The 26,616-nt window shown below is 42.9% G+C and overlaps 1 protein-coding gene across 2 annotated transcripts in view; it reads left to right on the forward strand.

Moving 5' to 3' along the window:
• The first annotated feature begins 327 nt into the window (after nucleotides 1-327).
• Nucleotides 328-26,616, forward strand: part of SAXO1 (stabilizer of axonemal microtubules 1) — a 100,551-nt gene continuing 74,262 nt past the window's right edge. For both annotated transcript variants that reach the window (XR_012332273.1, XM_019934096.2), the window contains exon 1: nucleotides 328-569. Coding sequence is in view for 1 of the 2 variants with exons in the window: in XM_019934096.2 (XP_019789655.2) it covers nucleotides 523-569 (47 nt within the window). In the remaining variant the exon portion in view is untranslated. The remainder of the gene's footprint in view (nucleotides 570-26,616) is intronic.

The raw sequence follows: 26,616 nt of genomic DNA on the forward strand, positions 1-26,616 counted from the left end.
GCCACCCAGTGTGATGAAAGTGGGGTTTTCGGCCTTTTTGCCCAAGTGAGCAGGGCGTTTGCTGACTTGTGCACCCACGAGTTTTCCAAAGTCGTCACAGTCTTCGCTTTTCCCGAGGTTTCAACAAGGCCCAACGGGGGACCTTGGTCCTGGGCCTGCCAGGCAGGCCGCTGCAGGATTCCTGACCTCACAGGTGCACCCGTGGCCCCGGTGACGTCACAGAGGCCCAGCGGGCCTGGGGCGGGCAGAGGCGGGGCCGGTGCGTGGAGGGGCCGGGGCGGTGCGTGCAGGGGGCGGTCTCCCGGGCCCGCGTGGTCCACGCTCTGTTCTGCCCCGGTGCAAGGCCGGCTCAGGGAAGGAAACGGAAGACCGGAGTTTGCAAAAGGGTCACTTAAGTTTTCTCTGGAGTCAGTATTCAGGATATTTGCCAAGACCCAGGAGACTCGGCGCGCCCCCTGCGAGGCGGTCGGCGTCTAGGAGGCAGCGGCGTGGGATGCCCTGCGCCGGCCTCCAGGCCTGTGCATGGCCCCGATGAAGAGGAAGTGCATCTGCGACCTGTGCTCCTGCGGGTAAGGCGTCCGCGCCCGCGCCTAGGGCCCAGGAACCTGGAATTTCAGACTCTGAAAGCTAGGCTGAGCCCTGACCCTGAGCTTCGAAATCAGGCAGCACCACGGTGGGTGCGTCCACTTGTCGGCGGCCTCTTTTAGGCTGCTGCTAACTGTTGTTAGCAGTTAACGCGCCGCGTTGAATCAGCCCCGATGAACGTGGCTGTTCTCAGGCCTTCTCCGTTTTCCTTCCCGCCGAGAGCTGCGCGGACGTTGAAAATGGGCACAGACCCGCAGAGTTTGTGCTCCCCTCCCTGCAGCCTAGAGAGTGTCAGACAAGGATAGAAACCCCCCTGGCCAGGTTGGGCCAAGTCTTGCATCTTTTGTTGGTCTCCTTTTGGGGAAGAGGAATCCTTTCGTGTAACTGAATTTCTCATTCAGAGAAATTCTTACTACTTAGGAGTGTAAGGTATTCTAAAACTCATGTCCACACTGGTATAGAGTTGAACAAGAATAAGGAAAGGAAATTATTTTTGCGCTCACTTGTCCTGGCCTTGCCAGGTGTCTCTCCTGACCATTGCCTTTATTAACCATGCTTGGGTGAAGCAGGTGGGTCCAGGGAGAAATCCCGGGTTTTAGTCAAAGTTCCGCCGCTGACTCCTTTCCTGTATCTCACAACGCCTGAGGTGCTTCTTTCACCTCCTTCTTAGGACATGTAAGAATTGCTGGGCTTGAGGACAGCACAGGAGCAACAGAAAAGAGGGGCGGCTCTGGGGTCAGCCCTCATGGGCTGTTGTTCATTGTGGGGTCTTGGGCAGGTAACTGAACTTCTCCAGGATTCTCTAAGTAGTCAATGAGATAATGTGTGTGAGACTCCTGCTAATGGGTTGTGCTTAAAAATATGTTAGCATCTGGAAAGCTGCAAAAAACACTTGCTAACTTTGTTACGTGAATATTGAAAATGTCATCAGTAGTGGGGAGAATTAAAGGGAACTCTAGTAACTGGGTGAGAAATCTTACACATCTCTGGCGTCAGTGGGTGGTTCTCAACCGTGGCTGCCCCCTAGAGTCACCTGGGGAGCTTTAAAGTGATACTGGTTTCCCAGGCTGTTAAATCATCCTCTCTGAGGGTGGGCCCCACCAGCAGTCTTTCGGTGATTTCCCCATTTGCCAGGATTGGGAACCGCTGAACTAGATCACATAGAAGCATGGGTCCTGCTTTTTAACGTTGGTTAGGGGGATCCAGAGCAGTGTTTTAATCTAGGGCTAATTTTCCACATACTGAGGCAAAACCTCTACGGCTCACCCTCTGCTGGTGCCCTTTACATACCCTCGCGTCTCTTCTTGAGGTATTGAGTTATTCAGGTAGGACTGGGGCTTAATTTGCTCCCTTGAGGACATTGGGATTGAAATATCTGATACAGTCTCCATCTTTGCCCAGTATGCATTCCAGGAATGCTCATTGAAGAGGTACAGAGGGTATGCAGTGAGAAGTCTCCGTCCTGTCCCTGTAGTAGGGGACGTTCCTTCTCTGTTTCTCCTTCCCCCCTGAAAAGGGGCTGTTTCCCATTGGATGCAGAGTCTGTCCATGGGTCTCTTTCCTTCCTCCTCCTCCTGTACCTACTCCTCTACTCTGATTTCAGTCAGGGGTCTCTGGTTTGACTCTCACACCCCTCAGCCTCTCTTCTCTTATTTCAGTCTCCTTTCACTTCTCAGAGTGCTTGTTGGTCCATCTGGTTATCTCATCAACCTCAACTTCAACAACCTTCAGATAGTCACCACGTTCCCTTTCTCCAGTATCTGTCCCATTAATGGTGCCTTCTATTGTCCATTTACCCTGGGTGTATTTATTTATTTTAAAATTAATTTTTATTGGAGTATAGTTGATTTACAATGTGTGTTAGTTTTAGGTATATGGCAAAGTGAATCAGTCATACATATATCCACTCTTTTTTAGATCCTATTCCCATATACGTCATTACAGAGTATTGAGTAGAGTTCCCTGTACTATATAGTAGGTTCTTATTAGTTATCTATTTTATGTATAGTAGTGTGTATATGTCAATCCCAATCTCCCAATTTATCCCTCCCCTCCCCTTTCCCCCTTGGTAACCATAAGTTTGTTTTCTACATCTGTGACTCTATTTCTGTTTTGTAAACAAGTTCATTTGTACCATTTTTTTTTTAGATTCCACATACAAGTGATATCATACGATATTTGTCTTTCTCTGTCTGACCTACTTCACTCAGTATGACAATCTCTAGGTCCATCCATGTTGCTGCAAATGGCATTGTTTCATTCTTTTTTATGGCTGAGTAATATTCCATTGTATATATGTACCACATGTTCTTTATCCATTCATCTGTCTATGGTTACTTACATTTAGGTTGCTTCCATGTCCTGGTTTTTGTAAATAGTTCTGCAGTGAACACTGGGGTGCATGTATCTTTCCGAATTATGGTTTTCTCTGGATATATGCCCAGGATTGGGATTGCTGGACCATATGGTAGCTCTATTTTTAGTTTTTTAAGGAACCTCCATACTGTTCTCCATAGTGGTTGTACCAATTTACATTCCCACCAACAGTGTAAGAGGGTTCCCTTTTTTCCACAGCTTCTCTAGCACTTACTGTTTGTAGACGTTTTGATGATGGCCATTGTGACTGGTGTGAGGTGATACCTCATTGTAGTTTTAACAGTTTTTTTTTTTTTTTGGCTGCATTGGGTCCTCGTTGCTGCGCGCAGGCTTTCTCTAGTTGTGGCGAGTGGAGGCTACTCTTCGTTGCAGTGCGCAGGCTTCTCATTGCAGTGGCTTCTTTTGTTGTGGAGCACGGGCTCTATGCACATGGGCTTCAGTAGTTGCAGCACGTGGGCTCAGTAGTTGTGGCACGTGGGCCCTAGAGCATGCAGGCTTCAGTAGTTGTGGCTTGTGGGCTCTAGAGTGCACACTCAGTAGTTGTGGTGCATGGGCTTAGTTGCCCCGCGGCACATGGGATCTTCCCGGACAAGGGATTGAACCCATGTCCCCTGCATTGGCAGGTGGATTCTTAACCACTGTGCCACCAGGGAAGTCCCCCTCATTGTAGTTTTGATTTGCATTTCTCTAATAATTACTGATGTTGAGCATCTTTTCACGTGCTTTTTGGCCATCTGTATGTCTTTTTTTGAGAAATGCCTGTCTAGATCTTTTGTCAATTTTTTTCAGTGGGTTGTTTGTTTTTTTGATGTTGAACTGCATGAGCTGTTTGTAAATTTTGGAGATTAATCCCTTGTCAGGATTAATTTGCAAATATTTTTTCTCATTCTGTGGGTTGTCTTTTTGTTTTGTTTATGATTTCTTTGCTGTGCAAAAGCTTTTGAGTTTAATTAGGTCCCATTTGTTTATTTTTGTTTTTATTTTTATTACTCTAGGAGGTGGATCAAAAAAGATCTTGCCACGATTTATGCCACAGTGTGTTCTGCCTATGTTTTCCTCTAAGAGTTTTATAGTTTCTGGTCTTACATTTAGGTCTTTAATTCATTTTGAGTTTATTTTTGTATGTCATGTTAGAGACTGTTCTAATTTCATTCTTTTATGTGTAGCTGTCCAGTTTTCTCAGCACCACTTATTGAAGAGACTGTCTTTCTCCATTGTATATTCTTGCCTCCTTTGTCATAGACTAGGTTACTATAGGTATGTGAGTTTATCTCTGGACTTTCTATCCCATTCCATTGATCTATATTTCTGTTTTAGTGCAAGTACCATACTGTCTTGATTACTGTAGCTTTGTAGTATAGTCTGAAGTCAGGGAGCCTGATTCTTCCAGGTCCATTTTTCTTTCTCAAGTTTGCTTTGGCTATTTGGAGTCTTTTGTGTTTCCATATAAATTGTAAACTTTTTTTTCTAATTCTGTGAAAAATGCTATTGGTAATTTGATAGGGATTGCATTGACTCTGTCAGTTACTTTGTGTAGTATAGTCATTTTGACAGTATTCTTCCAATCCAAGAACATGGTCTGTCTCTCCATCTGTTTGTGTCATCTTCAGTTTCTTTCATCAGTATCTTATAGTTTTCTGAGTACAGGTCTTTGCCTCCTTAGGTAGGTTTATTCCTAGCTATTTTATTCTTTTTGATGTGATGATAAATGGGATTATTTCTTTAATTTCTCTTTCTTATCTTTCATTGTTAGTGTATAGGAATGCAAGAGAGTTCTGTGTATTAATTTTGTATCCTGCAATTTTACCAGATTCATTGATGAGCTCTAGTAGTTTTCTGGTAGCATCTTGAGGATTTTCTATGTATATTATCATGTCATCGGCAAACAGTGACAGTTTTACTTCTTATTTTCCAATTTGAATTCCTTTTATGTCCTTTTCTTCTCTGATTGCTATGGCTAGGACTTCCAAAACTATGTTGAATAAAAGTGGCTAGGTGGACATCCTTGTCTTTTTATCCTGGGTTTAAAAATTTGAATCATCTCTTATCCTCCACCATCCCCAGTATTCATATCATCTCCAAAGTCTCAAACCATCCTCTTTTGAAATCTATATTGGTTCCTTCCTTTTTATTCTCATTGTTCTCCCCTTGGGTCTCTAATTTTTATGTTTGGAAACTGGTCCTAATGTAACTTTCTAGTTCTCTCCATGACCCCCTTACATAAAACCACTCATACTGGATTGGGCTTCCTGGCATCCCCTAAGCAGATCTTGTGACCCTCCCCATCTCTTTTCCCCTACGCTTACTGCCCCTTTTCTAAAATGCTTGTGTCGCCTCCTCCTGTTGCATGATCTTTTAAGGCCCTGCATCTGTTGCCTGTCTCAGTAATCGAGCCCTGTAGCTCCCCTTTGGAGAGGGACCCCATTTTCTGTTAATGGGTCTAGTTATCTGTCTGCATGCTTTCTCCCTTCTTTGTGTACTCTTGGAAAGCAGAGCCCATGTTTTCTATTTATGTGTGTGTGCTGTATAATACTAACACACTGTTCTCCATAGAGCAGTCAAAACATATCCTTTTGAATAAATAGATGGATTTTGTTTGTCAAGGTGTTATACCGGAATGGATTAGGGAGCCTGGGTTTACAGCTGTGCTGTCCTGTAGGTTAGCCACTAGCAACATGTGGCAACTTCATCTAAATTGTTTGAAATTCAATAAAATATACTCAGTCACGTGTGTAGCCACATTCCAAACACTCAGTAGCTATGCATGTGCAGTGACTACTCTATTGCACAGTGCAAATAGGGAGCATTTCCATCATTGCAGAGTTACACTGGACAACCCTGACCTAGAGTCTCATTATTTGGAAGGCTTCCTCCTCACCCCCAATTAAATCTGCTAAGAAATGGGTTGGGAAGGAATGAGAGGAGTTATATAGGTGTTCTCTAAGCTTTAGAAGTCGAAGATTTTTTACTTTGCCAGCCTGAGATTATGGGAAAAAGTGATGAGAAATCTGGAGGAAAAGCATGTGTGAAGATGAACACTACTGGTCAGAAGAGAGAGTGTTTCAGTGGGAGAGGGGAGCCTGGGGTTTCTGAGTGAGTCATTTGATTTCCCAGGGCTTCAGTTCCTCCAAGTTTTTAAAATCAGGAGACTTGTGGAGGCTCTTGGGACTGCCAGGGAGGGAAGGAAGCCCACATCTCTTTCTTCCTCTTCCACTGCATTTTCCTCCTGAGGCTTTGTTTGAGCAAATAGTTCTTTAATGTCCCTTCAAGTTTAATTTTTAAAAGAAATTTATTTATTTTTGGCTGCATTGGGTCTTTGTTGCTGCACACAGGCTTTCTCTAGTTGCGGCGAGCGGGGGCTATTCTTTGTTGCGGTGCGCGGGCTTTTTGTTGCGGTTGCTTCTCTTGTTGCGGTGGCTTCTTCTGTTGCGGAGCACAGGCTTGAGGCACACAGGCTCAGTAGTTGTGGTGCACGGGCTTAATTGCTCCGTGGCATGTGGGATCTTCCCAGACCAGGGCTTGAACCTGTGTCCCCTGCATTGGCAGGCAGATTATTAACCAGGGCACCACCAGGGAAGTCCTCAACTTTAACTTTGGAAGACTCTGTTCTTGTTACTGGGGAGGCTCAGGATGCACACGGATAGCTGGATAGGTAGCTGTCCTCTGTGGGAGCAGCTGTCAGAGGCTCGAGGAATGGGCAGCGCTCTTGGAGCCAGTTCTTTCTTTTGGCCACAAGATGGCAGCCTTCTCCCAACCAAGTCTCACTGCTAGATCAGCCTAAAGGGAAAACAACACCTCGTTCTGGGTTTTTCTTCAGCGTAATTTTTTATAGATTTACCTTAAGTTTTATAGAATGAGCAATTAGAGTTTAGGGCCCAGCAGAGCTCAGGAAGTGGTATACCTTGAGAGTAGATCACAGATGACAAAGTGAAGGTGTTGCAAATATCTAAATCTGGAGATTCCAACCCCTCATAAAACTTTTTAATGAGCTTTGCAGGTTTTAAAAAACCAGGCGCATTTTCCTGAATTAAGCTCAAGGCTTTCCATCCACAGCAGCACTCCACTTGACAATCAAGATCTGGCGATCGGTATTATTACCATAAAGTGTTATAATCTCTTTTCAGTGCGATCAGTGCCAAGTAAGCAAAAATATTCATGAGTTGTAGAGATACAGTAATGGAACAGTTTTAAAATTGTTTCTAACCATCCTATCACTTAATCATCTTGACACAACAGAGCTACATTGGGGGATTGGAGTGTTTGATTGTAGTCACCTTACTTTTGTATATGAGAAAATAAGATCATCTGAATGTCCCCAGTACTTCTTGTTACTGAAAAAAAGGCCACCTTTCACAGTTTTCAGTATTATACTACCTTACATTTCTGTAGTGTTTCGAAAATTTAAAAAGCACTTTCTTATACATTATTATCTTTCGGGATTGGCGGGGGTGGGGGGTGGTCCCTCAACATGGGGAGCATTGCTTAGCTTGGAAATTTGATTCCTTGATCTTAGCCTTCATTTTCCCTGGGGATGTTTTCTGTTTACTGAGCTGTTCTTGTCCCAGATTACTAAATTTGCAACTGGGGGTGGGGAGGAGGAGGGTTCTGGGGAGGGCTGTAGATAAAATAAATTGCTAATTAGCTTTTTTTTTTTTAAATAAATGTATTTATTTATTTATTTGGCTGTGTCGGGTCTTCGTTGCTGTGCACAGGCTTTCTCTAGTTGCGGCGAGCATTGCGGTGAACGCGGGCTTCTCGTTGCGGTGGCCCCTCCCATTGCGGGGCACGGGCTCCAGGCATGCAGGCCTCAGTAGTTGAGGCATGCGGGCTTCAGTAGTTGTGGAGCACGGGCTCAGTTGCTCCGCGGCGTGTGGGATTCTCCCGGACCAGGGCTCAAACCCGTGTCCCCTGCATTGACAGGCAGATTCTCAACCACCGAGCCACCAGGGAAGTCCTGCTTATTAGCTTTTTAAATCTGAAAGGGATCTTAGCAGTCTCCAGCTCTTCTTATTTTACAGATAAGGAGTTTGAAGCATTGAGGTTAATTTTAATATACAAGAACACATTTTGTTAAGCTTTAGGCACAATTAGGTCAACAATTAAATTTTTTCATCTTTTATTGTGTATCAGACTCTGCTAGATGTTACAATTCAGTCTATGATCTGTTTTCAAGTCACACTGGGTAATTTTTGAGCGTAGATTATAACGGAAAGGTTCCTGTCCATTTGAGAAATATTACCTGATGTAAAAAAAGAGGTGTAATTCTAAAAACCTTTTAGTAAAGTAATATAAATAGCAAATCTCTCTCCTGAGATTAAGATGTAGTAACAGTACTTTTTCTGAAATTCTTGTAAAAAAAAAATTGTGGTTAATCAAGGGATTGATACAGCTTACTTTTATATCTGATTATTTTATGGCTTGCAGTGCAGTGTTTTAAAGACTTTGTGCAATCTTGCAGGAAATTCCAGGACTGGGTAATGTATCATGAAATATTTGTGTAGCATTGGTAGTATGTGCAGCATTTCATAAAAAAGGTCGTCCCATAGAGGACTTGCAGATTGTTGAAAAGGATGTGAATTTGGCCTTTTCACAGACCTTGGGGAGGAAGGTGATCTCAGGGGCAGCCATGTATCTGCAACTTAAATCAGTTATGTTAACCAGGGAGGAACTTGTTATTTTAATTTTGGAAAATATTTTCTTCACATCGATGGAAATTTCCTTAACCTTAGATTTTATTTTCTTAGAGTCTCTGTTATAAATTAAGAGGAAGGAAAAAAAATCGAGGAGTTGGTTTGATATTACATGTTTCAAGAAGAATTCTTGTTTTTAATTTAAATAAAATTGACTTCATAAATTCTGATTAAGAGAAAAAGACAAAGAACAGCTTTTAATAGATGCTTGCTGGTGACTTTTTATCTTTAACAGAATCCAGATAGAGAAGCCAGGACAAAAAAAAAAATCTTTCACTTTAACACTGAATTATTTTTATTGTAGAACTTATGCACTTGAATGTTATATGCTCATCAAAAATAATGGTATTTTTGTGATATCAGAATTAATATTTGTTTGTATATACCCTTAATCTTGTAAAATGAGTATAAGTCAGTATACATAATTAGTCAAATTTCAGATATTAGGAAATTGCTGAGTACAGCTTAGTATTAATTCAAATTAGTCGTTAAAATGATCTCCTCAGTCTTAGAGTTTCTAAGCAGATGAGTTTAGAGAACCCCACTCCAATTCCATTCTGCCCTGGGTAGTTTTAAACACCCTTCCCTCCATCGATATTAAAATATCTTAGACTGGCCTTCAGGTGATAAAGTTCATTTGAGGAGATGACATGTCCCGTGGGGGAAAAGCATAGCTAAGCTACAAATGAACGAGATGAATACAATAAGTGACGTAGGATTTCAGAGGTGGGACAGATCACTCTGGGAGGGGGTACCGTGCAAGCTATAGGAAGGGGAAATGATATGCTTGGGGTGGTCAGAAAAGTAAGCTCCAGGGTCAGGCTGCCTGGTTTTGAATCCTGGCTCTGCCGCTTTGTAACTGTGCAAGCTTGTGCAAGTTGAAAACAGGGGTAATAACTATACCTTAGCAGGCGGGGCAAGCTCTGAAGGAAAATGTTATGTTGGTGAGGGCTTGTCTCCACCAGCTGCAGGGGCCTGGGGGGCAGAGACATGGAGACATCACACCCACGTTGAGGGCTCAGGCCTGAAGCGGGGGATCATACCAGAAGCTCTATGGAGGCAGGTTGCACGGGGGCCCGTCCAAGCCTCAGAATGTGAGCTCACGCAGCAAAGAGAGCCACTGACGGGTTGGAGCAGGCGAATAACAGATAAAGCACTCTTCTCCCCAGAAGAAGTACTTAAAGGAGCAGCATTTCCCTCTCTCGCTGTCTCTCTCTCTTCTCTTTTTCTGTTAAAATAGATGTCCAGTGTCTGAATCAGAGCAACGTTAAGCCTGTTATTCAGTTAGATCTCCAGAATGGATTTGTAGTTCGTTAATATTTTGTTTTAAATGTATAATCTCCACTCTATTCTTGGCATTTAAAAAAATTCAACAAATAATTTATTGATGAATTTAGTATGAGAGCCAGCTGAGTATAGGTGTTAGCACAGATCGTGAAGCCAGACCACCTGGGTTCAAATCCCAGCCTTTCCACTCGCCAGCTGTGTCTCGTTGACCCATCTTACACCACAGTCTCCTGTGTGCCGCAGGGTCCTCATCTGTAAAATGCAGATGACAGCAGAGCCTACTTCATAGGGTTGTTGTGAGGCTTATGTCCTTATTAAGCAAACAGAACAATGCCTGGCGTCCATCGGAAGGCATAGATAAGTGTTACTATTTAAATATAAATAAGATGCCGGTCCGTGTTCTAGGTCATGAGGTTCTGGGAGGTGTGAACAAGATCTCTGCTCTCGTGAAGAGCTTGCACTCTAGGGGAGAGTTAATTTTGTTTATTCACTGGTAGGTAGTGAAAAATGCTCTGAAGAGAATGAAAGCAGAGTGATGTGCTGAAGTGCTTGGGGACCTTGATTAAATGTGAAGGATATAGGGATGGTCTGCAAAGATTGAATCTGCTCTTGACACAGCTGGGAGGCCCTCTGCCCTTGTAGGGCCGTCTGCCCTTGAGTCCAGCAATGATTATACTTCTCAAGTTCCGACTGACATTAACAAACATTAAGGTTGAGTTTCTGTTCAGTTTAGAGCTTTCCAAGTCTTAAATACAATGACCCAGGGATTAAAGGCATCCTCACTGCATAGCATACTCTACCATTCTGTTCTGGAGTTTTCTTTACGGGCTCATTCAGAATAACTTTGAAGTATCTGTGATTGTTTCTCTAAAAGGAAACGACAGTGTTTCTAAATGGCTGTCAAGTTAACCACTTAGCCAGATATATCCATGTATTTTAGATATCCAGGATATCCAAAAGCCCCTCCTCCTTATGTTAACAAATTGAGTTGTAAGGTAAAGAACAAGTTAAATTTCTGCCTCTGCTGGTCAGTTACTTAGTTTAGAAACGTTACCATTTACGTGATTATTTTTAAAAATCAAAACTTTTCCTCTTAAACTACCATTTTCTCTTTCAAGTATATCTCAACTCTGTTCTCCAAATAAAGTCAACATAAATCTGTGAACAAGAGCTCAAGATGAAAAGCAAAGAATTGACTGAATCCCTTGTTTTGTATCCTGCTTCAAATGGGAGGGCAGTGGGTAGTGTTAAGGAAAGAATTTGGGACAGTGAGTCAGAATGTCTGCATTCTAGTCCTGGTTTTGATTAATGATAAAGTTTGTGAACTTGTTCAGGTCCTTTAACATCTCTGGGCTTCTAAAAATCAGTGATCATCAGTTTTGTTTTTTGATAATAGTATTGTTAAAGAACAAATAGTATTTTTTTTTTAATAAATTCATTTAATTTTATTTTTGGCTGCTTTGGGTCTTCGTTGCTGTGCACAGACTTCCTCTAGTTGCGGTGAGCGGGGGCTACTCTTCGTTGTGGTGCACGGGCTTCTCATTGCGGTGGCTTCTCTTGTTGCGGAGCACAGGCTCTAGCTGCACAGGCTTCAGTAGTGGCTCGTGGGCTCTAGAGCTCAGGCTCAGTAGTTGTGGCGGACGGGCTTAGTTGCTCCGTGGCATGTGGGATCTTCCAGGAACAGGGCTCAAACCCATGTCCTCTGCATTGGCAGGCGGATTCTTAACCACTGCGCCACCAGGGAAGCCCAGTATTTGTTTTTTAATAATGGGGTATCTCATTGTGGCTTTGCTTTGCATTTGCCTGATGATTTGTGATGTTGAGCATTTTTTTCCATATATCTGTGTCTATTCAAGTCCTAGGCCCATTTTGAAATCAAGTTATTCTTTTTGCTATTGAGTTATATGAGTTCCTTAGGTATTTTGGAAGTTACCCCTTATTGGATATATATTTTCTCCCATTCTGTGTACCTTTTCACACTGTTGGTGGGAATGCAAAGTGGTGCAGCCATTATGGAAAACAGTATGGTGGGTTCCTCAAAAAAGCAAGAATAGAGCTAGCATATGATCCAGCAGTCCCAGTTCTGGGTATTTATCCAAAAGGATTGGTATCAGGATCTTGAAGAGATCTTAGCACTCTCATGTTTGTTGCAGCAGTATTCACAATAGCCACGATGTGGAAGCAACCTAAATGTCCACTGATGCATGAACGGATAAAGAAGATATTGTACATATACACAATAAAATATTCTTTAGTTTAAAAAACCAAGGAAATGCTGTAATATGTGACAGCATGGATGGACCTCAAGGATGTTATGCTAAGTAAAATAAGCTAGTTACAGAAAGACAAATGTGATTCTCCTCATCCTGTTGTCTAACATAGTCAAATATATAGAATTAAAAATGGAATGGTGGTTGCCAGGGATGAGGGGAGGGGGAAATGGGGAGTTTCTAATCAACACATATAATTTCAGTTGTATAAGGTGAATAAGTTTTAGAAATCTGCTGTACAGCATTGTACCTGTAGTCATCAGTACTGTACTGTGCACTGAATATTTAGAGGATAGATCTAAAGTTCTCTATAGATCTAAAGATCTAAAGTGTGATAAGTGCTCTTATCACCATAAAACTAAAATAAAAAATTAATGATCTTCAGACAGTGAGGTAGCCCCTATTTTTTAAAAATATGTATTTATTTGGTTGCACTGGGTTTTAGTTGCGGCAGGCAGGCTCCTTAGTTGCGGCAGACGGGTTCCTTAGTTGCAGCATGAGAACTCTTAGTTGCGGCATGCATGTGGGATCTAGTTCCCTGGCCAGGGATCGAACCTGGGCCCCCTGTATTGGGAGAGCGGAGTCTTATCCACTGCGCCACCAGGGAAGTCCCAGTGCAGTAGCCCCTATAGTCCATAACAGCTTTTTTTTCTAGACCCAGAGAATTTCCATCTCAGGGTTCTGAAGGTGTCTGCAGAGGTCTCCTGGGGCCTCTGTTGGTGACCTTGGAGAAGTGAGGGAAAAGCGGAGATGTGTCACAGAGCTGAAGATGGACAGATGTTCTCTTGAGTTTGCCAAAAATTACTCAGTAGCTGCTGAGAATGAATGTCTTTCTCAGGCCTCGTTGTGGCCTAGTGTGATCTTGGGGGCATGTCTTACCTGGCTTCCTCTCAGCACTCTGCACCTCTGCCATGTGTGGCTGCCCAGCCCTTGCTTTACACTGCTTACCATTTCAGGTAACCAAAGAGACTGAGTAGAATTCAGTGTACTGTTTCCACATTTCAAGGGGAAGAGGGCCTGGTTGGATCAGCCTGTGACCTGGTTCCTCTGGCATCCGGGGTCCTTCCTCTTGGTCCAGTCAGCTGAGCTGTGGGAGTTACATGATAAAAACTGGGCAGTTTGGGGAGGGGGCCGTTTTGTGTAAGAGGGAATGGGTAGGAAGAAGAATGATTAGGAGAAATGAATAGCTTCTTGAAGACTCTTGCCGAGATAGCCTTGAAGATGAAGTTGGTGAAAGATGGATTGGATGATAGTATAATGAGGTGGATTCCTAGCTCATTGAACAAGCAGGCCCATTAGAGTGTCGACTGATGGCTTTTTGCCTACTTGGAACAATATCACTAGTACCATGCCACAGGACTCCATCATTAGCTCTGTCAGTTCCACATTTTTATCAAAACTTGGACGAAGACATAGAAGTCATCCTTATCAAATGTACCGAAAGCACAAAATGAGAAGAAGATAGCAAGTGACAGACGACAGAGTCAAAATTCAAACTTATCTTGACCGGCTGGAATGCAGGGCCCAAAACCAAGCGGAGACTTAAGAGTAAACATGAAGTTCTACATTTGGGATGAAAAATCAGTTCCACACATTCATAATGGGAGAGGTTTGTCTTGGCCATAGTTTGTGAAAAGGTCTTGGGGGTTTTACTTAACCACAAGTTTCATATGATCTTGATGGTATGATGTGACTGATAAGAAACATTAACTTCGTTTCATGCTAAATGACAGTAGGGTGTCCAAGTCAGCAGATGTAATTACTTCGTTGGACTCGGGCTTGATCCGATCACAACTGAAGGTTGCTTTTCCATTTGGGCACTGTATTTTTAAAAGCCTACCAGCAAGTGATCACGAAGGCCAGGTTGTGGGGAATGCATTCTGGAAGTGAGAGAACTTGAACTTGACAGGGTCAGTAGACGGATAGACAGTCAGTGAGGCTATATTCTGCAGAGGAGGGTCTGTACTTGTTCTGGGTTGTTCAGAGGGTAGGACTAAGACCACGGAGTGGTCACTTCAGGCAAGCTTATCCGAGGTGAATACGAAGAAAGAAGAGTTTTGTAGCAGTTAGAACCGTAGGGACTTGAAGGGGACTGCCTTTCGCCCTTGAGCTGGGCATGCGCCTGTTGGGATGCTGTGGAAAGGATTCCTGCTTGGACAGGAGCTTTGACGAAAGGATCTCTAGGGTCCCTTTGAGCGCTGAAAACCCAGATTTCTGGAAGGGGAGCATACCATTTATTTTAATATGATGATTGAACTTGAAAGACTACTGCAGAGGAAAGAAGTATGGGTACATGTGATATGAAGAATAAGCTGAGATCCATATGTGCCTGAAAAACCAAGGACGTTGAGGGTTATTAAGACGTTTGTATTTAATGCGTAAAGCACATGTGCAGACTTGAGCCTCCTGTCTCCATCCGCTGCTCCTTCTGAACCTGCCTCATTACTTGGTGCCCCTTCTTTTCTGAGAGCCCTTTGATAACCTTCGGATAATGTATAAAGGAGCTTCATTGTTTTGCTTCCGTAACTTTCCCGGATTATGTCTACGTGTAGAAGTTCATATTTAGGAGGCTTTTGTGGGCTAGCCTGGGACTCTAGCCATCACATGAAGCAATACTTTTGTGGGAAATGTATTTCAAGTCCAACAAGCAGTGTATGGACTTTTGAAACGTGTTCCATTGCAATGCTGGAGAGACCCATGCTTCTTTTGCCTTGTGACGATTCGCTGCACACCACCTTGGGGCCTTTTCTAAGCTGGGCTGTGGGCTTGAAAGCCCCTCCTTGCTCCTTGCTGCCAATGATGGCAGTTCCTGAAATTCTAACACTTCCATGAATCAAGCCTTCCTGTTTCTCTTCTACTGCTCTATTCAGAAATGGATTTTATTAAGGTGCTTTCTTCCCCAAAAGGAATTTGGGGAATCTTAAGTAACGTCACATAATGCAGTACCATAGGAAAGAAAAACATGGTGACTAGGTCCAAGTCTTCCATCCCCATAGCGCACTTGGGTGCCTTCTCTGAGTCCCTATAGTGTGTGGATTTAGGGTCTCTGTTTTGCTGTCCTTAGCTTCTCAAGCTTCTAGTCCCCGCATAAGGTGTAGGAACTTGGTGTGGCTATCTTTTAATGATGATGCTGGTACTAACGAGAGCTTTTAAGATGGTTATAGTATTCAGAATTCTTGGTTGAAGCAACTTAAATGGACACTGGCTGGCTTAAGCAGGTTTAAACAAACGAAAAGCTGTAGTGCAATGCACGGAGTGATGGGGAAGGGCGGAGAGCCGAGGATGGCAGATGGGAAGGTATAGAAGAGGCCAGGAGGCCAGAGCCACAGCCCAAGTCATTCTCCAGAGACCACCTGGTGAGGATGCTGCGCATGTAGCTACTGCCCCTGGACATAGCCCTGGCCCTGCCGATGTCACGCCTCTAGAGCAAATTCTTCCCTCTCACCCCACTTTGTATTTGTTTATTTTTGCATCACTTGTTCTATATTAAAATTTCCAGGTGGGTGTTTCTGATTTGTTGTGCTTGGGTCACGTGCTCAGGCCTCACTGTGGACTTGGGTGTTGGGAGGCGTGTTTTATGTTTTGGTTTCTGGAGGTGGGCGCTGCCTCTCACAAGATGAACGTGGTTGGGAGTTCCTTAAAGGAAGGGTTTCGGCTCTTAGGCAGCTAAAAAAAGAAATTGCTGAAAATTAACTTGTTTACATTTCAGTACCAACGTAGGAAAATAGAATTAGCTCAGGGTTTCTCAGCTGTGGCACGTTTTGGTATTTTTGACGTGGAGGTCTGTCCCGTGCCTGGTAGGATGTTGAGCGGCATTCCTGGCCTCTGGCCACTAGATGTCGGTGGCAGCCACCCAGGTGTGACAATAAAAAATGATTTCAGTTATCTCCGCATGTTCCCTGGGGGGTAAAATCCGCCTGGCTGAGAATCACCGGGCTAGAGGCATTCTCAAACCACGGACTATGATTTGATAGCCTTGCAATGACGACTGTAGCACAGGAATGGATCTTATACTACTGTCCTTGGAGAGAGACAAAGCTTTCCCCACCTGGTGCCCTTCAGACATGCGAATGTCTGAAATTGCAGTGTTCTTCAACTTAAGGGTACTTAAGAATCCGCTGGAGAACCCTTTGAAAGACGTGAATTCCTGGGCCCTGCCTCTGTATAGTTTGATTCTGTGGGCCTGAGGGTCCAGGGATCTGCAAGTTTTAACAATGAACCCTCGTGATTCTGATGCAGGTGGGCTACGGACCACACGTTAAGAAACACATAGCTCCTACGTGGACTATTGGCCTCAAAAATAAAAGGCATGTGTTTCTTTAAGGAGAAGAGACATGGTTTTGAGGCTCTCAGATCTTTTCAGTTGTTGATTAAAAAGAAGCAAGGTAAAGATGTCGTCTGTTCTTCCAGGAGTTTTTGGCAAGGGGTGTCTGGAAGCAGCCTTGACATGTGATGCGGGCACTCGTCGCTCTCCATCGCCACCAGCGAGAAGTGTCTTCTGTTTGGAGCTCTGACTTGCCTCTCAGTTCCCCTTGGGAAAGGACCTTTCACTTCAACCGCCACCGCCCCCCATAAGTATTAGTCAAACCTCGCAGGGAGGTTTTCAATGCTTTCCAGTTCTCCCTGGCCCGTCTAGTGGTCTTGTTCACGGACGCCCTAACCTCCACAGGAGCAGAGTCAGCATCACTGGCTTCATTCTGCCTGTGGAGCCTCCACGGTGGGAGGTCCCACATTCTAATTGTGGGTGGAGGAGACATCTGGTAATACCTGCGACACAGCTGTGGCCCTCCTGAGCCTCTGCGCTCTTCTCTCAGGAAGCCTTAAATCTGAGCAAGAAGATCCCACCCACAGACACAGCATCTTGCAGTTTTCTACCATGTTTGGGGGGCAGGGTGCTTACTTGACCTCCTTGGTTCTCTTTTCACTTCTGCTCTGGCTGGGACTAGACACAATGCTATTTCTGACAGCAGTTTTTCTAAAACTCAGATCACGTGGCTTTGGTTCAAAGCCTTTGGTAGTTGCCCGTTGATCAAAGAACCAACTCTCCATCATTCAAGACCCTACCCTGCCTTTCCCGCTATTCCCTGCCATGCACCCTGTGTTCCAGGCTCCGCAAGCTGTGCTGACACCCTGTATACTCACTATACTCGGAATGCTAACTATTCTGTCACCCTGTTTTCCAGCCTCATCAGACTATTCTACAGACTAGCGTGCAATACCCAGTTCACAAATGGGGAGCTTGCCAAATATTTTTCCTCCAAAAAGGAATTGGTTGCTAAAATGTGATATTTCCCAATTTTTAAGAAGTCTGGACTTTGTTTCTCTTGAAAAAGTAAAAGATGTGACAGTTACCATTGCCCACATTCCGAAGTGGTGACCGTCCTGCTCTTGCCCCAAGCTGGGGCTTGTTCTCTCCGTAGTGTCCTTGGATAAAGGGAAGGGGAAGAGCCGTGAAACTTTACCTTCCCATATCCCACAAGAGGGCAATATAATCTCTCAAAAAGTCAAAGTTGCAGAAGCTGCTAGCCTGGCCCTGTCACCATAGTGAAGTTATTTGGGCGCCCACCTGCGTTTTGCATGCCGAGTGGGCTTGCAGCAGGCTGTGTGCTCTTCACCCTTGCACGTACTCCTTTCCCCTCCAGATCTTAAGCAGTTAATCTGAAAGCCAGTTTGAGCTAAGCGTGTGCAAGCAGGGCCTACGGTTAGCTTCGGGAGCTGCCTCTTAGCCTAGGTGGAGGTCGTGGAGGTCTGATGGAGGCTGATGAGGCAGGATTGTTTCTGGGAAAATGCCTGATCCGTGGAGACAGCCTAGCATGTTTCGGCAGTGCTTCTCCCTGGCACGGAATCTTGCTTGTCAGCACCCCAAGAGCTGAGCCGTCACCCCTGGGCGTGCCTTAACACTAACCAGGCCAACAGAGACTGATGCGTGAACCCAAATGTCTGTTTCTCAATTTAGAACGAGACGTATCTGCCGAGGGGGCCTAGAAACTCAGTTTTGCTGGCCAGAGTGTACTTTCCTTGTAGAAGAATTGAGAGTAGAAGCCAAAATACAGTTGCCAGGTTGCTTGTCTGCATTCTGAGCAAGGGGAGTGCTCTGATTTGCTCATTGGGAGGTCCCCTTGGGATGTTCTGACGCCCCCGCCTGTAGTGAGGGGCTGGCTGCGTGGAGCATCTCTGCCAGGCTTCCTTATGGGAGCAGGGCTATGGGTGCCTTCCCATGTTTGCCTCTGACTCAGTCTGCGCCCTGCCCCTGTGGTCTGTGCCAGATATACAAGTCAGTAGATAACGCCATAAGTTATTAAATTATATTCGCATGTGCCGTTTCTTACTTCAGGTCCTGTTTACATCTTAGCTATTACAGATGATTATTTTTCTTGTTTTTGACCGTGCCCTGCGCCATGTGGGATCTTAGTTCCACGACCAGGGATTGAACCTGCAACCCCGGCAGTGGAAGCGCGGAGTCTTAACCACTGGACCACCAGGGACATCCCTTATTACAAATGATTTTATTAATTTAGGCCTAAGTATTTTGGGCGGTGTTAGGGTTGAGGCCCCTTAGCACCTTTGAGTGTACCTGAAGATATCTGCAAAGGTTTAAGAAAATAAAACTAGCTCTTAACTGCATATGGTGACTTAAGTACAGCTAAGTGAAAACAAAGGTTCCAAATCTTACTTTCTCTTTTGGCTTTCTTCTCTTTGCTTGCCTTTGGTTCAAACAACAAAGTGGCTCATCTTTGCCTCGTTGTTTCCTCTCATTTCTTTTTTATCCATCCTAAATGCTGGTAATGTTTGCAGTGGTTTAATAAGAATGTGGGGCTTCCCTGGTGGCGCAGTGGTTGAGAGTCCGCCTGCCGATGCAGGGGACACGGGTTCGTGCCCCAGTCCGGGAAGATCCCACGTGCCATGAGTCATGGCCGCTGAGCCTGCGCGTCTGGAGCCTGTGCTCCGCAATGGGAGAGGCCACAACAGTGAGAGGCCCGCGTACCGAAAAAAAAAAAAAACAAAAAAAGTGGAAGTATGGAAAAGTGGGGGAAGAGAAAGAGCATATATGGAATAATTGGGTCTTGGGTTTTTAAAAAACTGGCTGTTAAACTTGTAAATTTTTTTCTGTGTCAGTTTGGGTTGAATAAATAGCCACATGACATTAGGTAAAGTTAATACTGAATTAAAGATACATACATACTAGCCTATGAATCCTGTTTTTGCTTTCATTTTCCACTAATTAGCCTTCGGTCAGAAAGGATGTTGACCCAGCCTCGGGTCTTACAGTCTAAGACTTAGTTCTGGACAGGTGAGGGGTGTGAGTGCTGACTGGGAAACATTTCTGGTCATTTTCACTCCTGTGCTCAGTTTAGTTGATGGGGAATCTCCATAGGCTCCAGGGTGTGTCTCCTTGGGTCCGTTTGTTGCTAAAATCACCCATGGTCCTTGGGCTCTCAGTGCAAAGGGAGGAAGAGACACGTGTGTGTTGATGCTGTGACTGTGCCCATCCCTGCCTCCCTCGTCAGAGAGGGGGCCATGGCTCGGATGCCTCCTTGGGTAGTTCTAGAGGATTTGCAGAAATAGGACTGTTAAAAAATGAATTATTTGCTACTGAAGTCCATTTGGCATGTATTTAAATGCCTTTTGATGCTCTGACCTTTGCTTGAGTTTCATGGCACTATGTAGATAAGTAGAAGACTTAATTCCTATTTCTATAGAGTTTAAAATTTGTGCAGTTTCGTCATGTACATAAAACAATGGGAGAGCAATGCAGGACGGCATAGTGTAGTGACTAGGGTAGGGATTCTGGAGTTAGACAGACTTGCATTTATTTATTTATTATAAATAAGTAAATTAATTAATTTATGTTTGGCTGAGTTGGGTCTTCGTTGCTGCGCACGGGCTTTCTCTAGTTGCGGTGAGCAGGGGCTGCTCTTCGTTGCGGTGCGCAGGCTTCTCATTGCGGTGGCTTCTCTTGTTGCGGAGCACGGGCTCTAGGCGCGCGGGCTTCAGTAGTTGTGGCGCACAGGCTTAGTTGCTCCGCGGCATGTGGGATCTTCCCGGACCAGGGCTCAAAAATGTGTCCCCTGCATTGGCAGGCGGATTCTTAACCACTGCGCCACCAGGGAAGCCCCCTGCATTTATTTTTAACCTTTCTGTGTCTTAGTTCCTTGATACGGTAAAAAATTATATGAGATAATGTATGTAGAGCATTTAGCCTAGAGCCTGGCATGTGGTTAAAAGTTCAATATTTGGTAGATAATCATAGTAATTGGGTCTAATAAAATGTTTCTTTATGCCCTTTTATTGAGAAGGGAAGGGTTTTCCATGTTTACTGCTCAGGTAAATCACTTTGAAAGAAAATTTCCTAAAATACTATTATATACCATTTCTATTTCTTTAATAAACTTTTTCTGTGATGACGGAAATATGGACCCATTGATCCTCTCTTAAAAAGTGCCTTGTTTGAAGTCAGTGTGTCTGCCTGTAATTGTTTTTTTAATAAGCTGCTTCTGTTCTGGAGAATCAGCTAACCAAACAATGTATACAGAGGAGTCAAGTAAAGGGCCTGCAGGAGGCCTCATAAGTCAGCTCTGGGAGATCTTCAGTGTTGGGGGTACTCCAACTGCTCCCACCTTCTTGGCCGTGCTCTGAAAGATTGGGGTTTCTAGAAGCGTGGAATGTGGCTACATGGAGTGTTTGTATAGTAGGACCAGAAGTGTAAAGAAACAGTGAGTAGCCCCTGCATCATCTTTATTTCCCATCCGAGGTGAGCATGATGGAAAGTCTGATTCATAAGCAGGCAGGAAATGGGGGTTCCAGCCCTCATACTGTCAGGGCTGCCTCTCCACGGAATGCGGCTTTCATTGCCCTAGGAGGTCTTCAGAGCTACTGAGGCACTTTAGACCCTCCTGGGAAGAGTAAGGTGCAGAATGAGTGAAAATGAACTTACTACATCTCAACTTCATATAAGATTTTTTTTAGGTTAATAATTTTTATTTGTAAACCAACACCCCCCTGACCCCCCAAAACTTTAATGGACTTTGCTTCTTGAAAGAGTGAATATTCTCTTTTGAAGGTGATGGAAATTGCATGAGTAAAGGAAAATCTGACGGCTTTGGTAATGGAAGAGTGTAAGAAAGTCAGGATTTCTCACAGCTGTTTTAGTAGGCAGAGTGCTTGCACTTGGGGAATAACACCACAAGAAATCTTGATTTTCTCTGATACTCGTTCCATTTTGTTCTGTGTACTCCTCTCCTCGCAGATTTAAATACCAAATTGCTTCTCTTACTTCACAGTTTCCACCTGGGGTCTCAGGAGTTTGCAGAGAGCCAAAAAAGCATCTGCTGTTTCCCCCACATCTTAGAACTGGGGGCTTCTTTGTGAGCTGTTTATGTCATCATCGCTATATCTCTGGGTATTCCTAGTTGAGTTTTTAGTTTCAGCTGAAGCTGGAATCTCAGAAGTGGTGGGTCTCCTCTCCCCCTGCTTAAAAACCAACATCATCTTGGAGAGTTTTCTGCTGTGATGCTTTGGGGTGACTTAATTTTTGAAAATCCCTTTTGACCTTTCTCATCTCTGCTGGGATTTTTTTTTCTTTTCTTTTTTTTTAAATTTGGAAGATTTTTAAAAATAAAGATTATTTTTTCCTCTGCAGAGACAGAAAATAGCTTTAGTGTAACCTTGTCAGCATCAGTCTTTTATTCTCTGAACACAGAGAGGAAAAGGACGGGCAATAAAGATAAGATTCAGTTCTGTCTGCCGGAGCTGTGTGGCACTGATTAAAATGAAGCATCTTTGTTTATTTGAAGGTAAAATATGGATTTTTGTTGGGAAATAAGTTTGCATGTATGAAATTTGGCCATTTTGACTAAACTGATCCATCAATTAGCTGGATGATGAATTGCTTTTGATTTGGGGATTAATGAATTTTGGGTCTTGTCATCAGCGTTCACCTAGCTGAGGGTCTAAGTTGCATGCGTGCTCAAAAGTGCTTCCAGGGAGCTGGCCTGTCCTTGGAAAGGTCCCCACAATGGCTAGGGCACACTTCCCTCTCCGCAACTCCCCTTTTTAAACCATTATTGGAAAGATTTTTTTCTTTTTACAGTTTTTTCCCTAGCTTTATTGAAGTATAATTGACAAATAAAACAGATATTTAAAATATACATCATGATGGTTTGATATACATTATGAAAGGATTCCTCCCATCTAGTTAATTAATGTATCCATCACCTCATATATTTATCTTTTTTTTTGTAAGAACATTAAGTTTCACTCTTAGCAAATTTCAATTTTACAATATAGTGTTATCAACTATTGTCATAATGTTATACATGAGCTCCTTAGACCTTATTCATCTTAGAGCTGGAAGTTTGTAAGTTTGTACCTTTTACCAACCTCTCCCTATTTTTCCTACCTCCCGTCCCTGGCAACCACTTTTCTACTCTGTTTCTATGAGTTTGACGTTTGACTTCGTTGTTCTACATATAAGTGTTATCATGTCCTAGTTATCTTTCTCTGCCTGGCTTAATTCCCTGAATATAATTCCTTCAAGGTCCATCCATGTTGTCACAAATGGCAGGGTTTCCTTCTTTCTCATGGCTGAGTAATATTCTACTGTGTATAGATACCACATGTTCTTTGTCCATTCATCGTTTGATGGACACTTAGGTTGTTTCGATGCCTTGGATATTGTGAATAGTGCTGCATTGAATGTGGGCGTGCAGATATCTCTGATATCCTGTTTTCACTTCCTTTGGATGTATAACCAGAAGTGAAATTGCTGGATCATATGGTAGGTCTATTTTGAACTTTTTGAGGAACTTCCATGCAGTATTCCATAGTGACTGCACCAATTTACATTCCGTGCCCCCCAACTCCATTTGTCCCATTCTTCACCCTCTGACACCACAGGTGGGCTGAGTGCCATCACAGTAACAGCTTGCCAGGGGGTGAGAGATCGGACATGAGACGTGGGAAAATGTCTTAGAGGTCCCTGTGGTCCTTCTATCACATCCCCTTCCTAGCTGTCCGCTGCCCCATCCTTCAGGAGTTCAGTGTCCTGTGGCTGTGCAAAGACCCCCAGTGAGACCCAGGGCTGCCTGCCCCGCTGTGTCCCAGGCTCTATCATTACTTCTCCTTTCTTTCCTGACTTTGAAATGCCCTTTTGTTATTTGCAACTTGCATTTTACTTGTTTGATGACTGACTTATGGTTATATTTCCATAAGGACAGTGGCACATAGTAGTCACTCAATGAGTATTTGCATGAATAAATGAATAATTAGTCTATTGATGGAAAGCAATCTGACTATACTAATCTGTCTTAAAATACAAATGACTGCCCCAAATCTTTCATCATTATTATTTGAAGCATTCTAGGGAATTTAGGCTTGAGTTTGCAGCATTTGTACTATTAATTTATTTTTCAGAACTTTAAGATTTAAGAAAAAAATTTTTAAAGGGAATACAGGTTCATGACTAAAAAGTTTAAATAGTCCCCCAGTTCCTTTTGCCTAAGGCACCACTGTTTTTGGTTTCTTATGTATCTTTTCTGAGAGTTTCTATAAATATACAAGCATATGTACAAATTGCAGCCTACTTTTTAAATAATATGAGACATAATATGCCCATTTGTTATCCTCTGTTAATGTAAGGCCCTGACCAAATGGGTCGCCTGACTCCTTCCCCTCAGCCATTCCCAAATAGGCCATACATTTGTCCTTAAAATTCATCTCATTCAGAATTGTGTTTTAGGGTTAACTTTACCTTTATTTCTTTTTTTAAAATGTATTTTTAATTCATTTCATTGTTTTTCACCTTACTGTTAATCAAGACTTTAAAATAATTAATTAATTAATTTTTTAAAATTTATTTTTGGCTGTGTTGGGTCTTTGTTGCTGTGCGTGGGCTTTCTCTAGTTGCGGCTAGCCGGGGCTACTCTTCGTTGCGGTGGCCGGGCTTCTCATTGCGGTGGCTTCCCTTGTTGCAGAGCACGGGCTCTAGGTGCACGGGCTTCAGTAGTTGTGGCGTGTGGGCTGAGCAGTTGTGGCAGTTGCTCCTCAGCATGTGGGATCTTCCCGGACCAGAGTTTGAACCCGTGTGCCCTGCATTGGCAGGCAGATTCTTAACCACTGCGTCACCAGGGAAGTCCGTACCTTTATTTCTTTATACCACTGTAGTATTTAGGACAAGGTTTGACCACATGTGTTAGAAAATGTGAAATGGCAGTGGCTTACACAAGATAAAAGCTTGTTTTTCTTTCCCCGAAGAGAAATCCAGGGTTAATAGGGCAGCTCACAAGGTCAGGGACCTGGGATCTTTCTGTCTTCATGACTCGCCCTCTCTAGTGCTTTGCCTCATAATCGAATATGGCTGTTTAACCTCCAGCCATTACATCCATATTCTAGGCAGCAGGAAAGGGTAGTCTCCCTTAACCCCCAAATCATGTACACTTCACAGAAGTGTCATACAAGCCTTTCTAGCTGGTGCAGCTAAACATTGGGGATTCTGTTACCACAGAAGAAGGGGAATATAGATAATGGGGTAGGTAGCTACTAGCATTTTCTGCCACAGTCACTCAACTCTTCAAATATAGTGGTGACCCCCCCCCCCAAATTTCTTATTCACCATGGTCTTTAAAATAACTTTGTGCTTCTTTCAGAAATTTTGATTTGATTTGTGAAAGTAAAGGTCAGTTCAGTCTGAAATGGCCATGTCAGATCTATTAAAAAAAAAATGACCAAGTGCTGCATTAGCTCAGTGGAAAGTTCAGTGTGGTTTTACGTTGCAGTTTGGCCTTTTTCAAGTCGATCGTTTACATCAGGTGTTGGCGAAGTTTTCCTGTAAAGGACCAGATAGTAAATATTTGGGGTTTTGCAGGCCAAGTCCTCTGTGTTGCAACCACTCAATTCTGCCTTTTTAGTATGAGAGCAGCTGTGGACAGTACATAGAAGAATGAGCATGGCTGTGTTCCAGTGAAACTTTATTATCACACTGAAATTTAAATCACATATATTTTTCATGTGTCATGAAATATTTGTCTTAATTTATTCAGCTATTTTAAAATGTAAAAATCATTCTTAGCTTACATGCTGTACAAGAACAGGTGGTAAGCCAAATGTGGCCCCAGAGCTATAGTTTGCTGATTGCTAATTTAGATGGTGGTTGTTAGAAATAAGCTCTAAGAAAAGAAAGTAATGTTTTGCTATTCTAAATAGAAGTTGGTCAACTAGGGTGAGATTTAGGAATGGGGCAGAGGGAAGGAGAATCTAAAAATATTTAGAAGAATCGATGAAGTTTTGAGGCCACATATTCTAAAATGCTTAAAAATAGATCACCAGATTAGGAAAATAACCATATTTTAAAGAAATGCATTGTCTTCATTCTTTAGTATGATAAAATATAACAGAATTTATCATTTTAACCAATTTTTAAATGTGCAGTTCAATGACATTAAGTACATTCAAACATTACCACTATCTATTTCTAGAAATTTTTCATCATCCCAAATTTAAACTCTGTACCTGTTAAATAATAACTCCCTATTATACCATCTCCTTAGCCCTTCATAACTTCTATTGTATTTTCTGTTTCTGAGAATTTGCCTATTCTAGGTTCCATATAAGTGGAATCATACACTATTTGTCCTTTTTTATCTGGCTTATTTCACTTAGCATAATGTCCTCAAGATTCATCTATGTTGTAGCATGTATCACAATTTCATTCCTTTTTAAGGCTGAATAATATTCTATTTTATGTATATGCCACGTTTTGTTTATCCATCTATTGATGGATAAAGTGGCTGTTTGTACTTCTTGGCTATTGTGAATAATGCTGCTATGAATATTAGTGTGCAAGTATTGTTTGAGTTCCTGCTTTCAGTTCTTTAGTGTATATGCCTGGAAGTGGAATTGCTAGATCAAATGGTAATTCTATGTTTACCTTTTTAAGGAACCTCCATACTATTTCCCACAGAGGCTGCATTCTTTTTACATTCCCATTAGTAATGCACAAAGGTTCCAATTTGTCCACATCCTCACCAACACTTGTTATTAAAAAATTTTTTTGTACTAACCATCTTAATGCATGTGAAGTAGTATCTCATTGTGGTTTAGATTTGCATTTCTTAATGACTGATGATACTGAGCATCTTTTCATGTGCTTATTGACCATTTGTATAAATCCTTTGCAAGACACCTGTTCAAGTCCTTTGCTGATTTTTAAATTGTGTTTTTCTTTGTTGTTGTTGAGTTGTAGGAGTTCTTTTATATATTTTGGATTTTAATACCTTATCCGATTTTTGATTTGCAAATATTTTCTCTCATTCTGTGGGTTGTCTCTTTACTCTCTTGATAGTATACTTTGATGATGAAAGTTTCTATTTTGATAAAGTCTAATTTATCTGTTTTTGTTGCTTGTGTTTTTG

The sequence above is a fragment of the Tursiops truncatus genome, chromosome 6 (assembly GCF_011762595.2).
Source record: "Tursiops truncatus isolate mTurTru1 chromosome 6, mTurTru1.mat.Y, whole genome shotgun sequence".
Taxonomy (NCBI): domain Eukaryota; kingdom Metazoa; phylum Chordata; class Mammalia; order Artiodactyla; family Delphinidae; genus Tursiops; species Tursiops truncatus.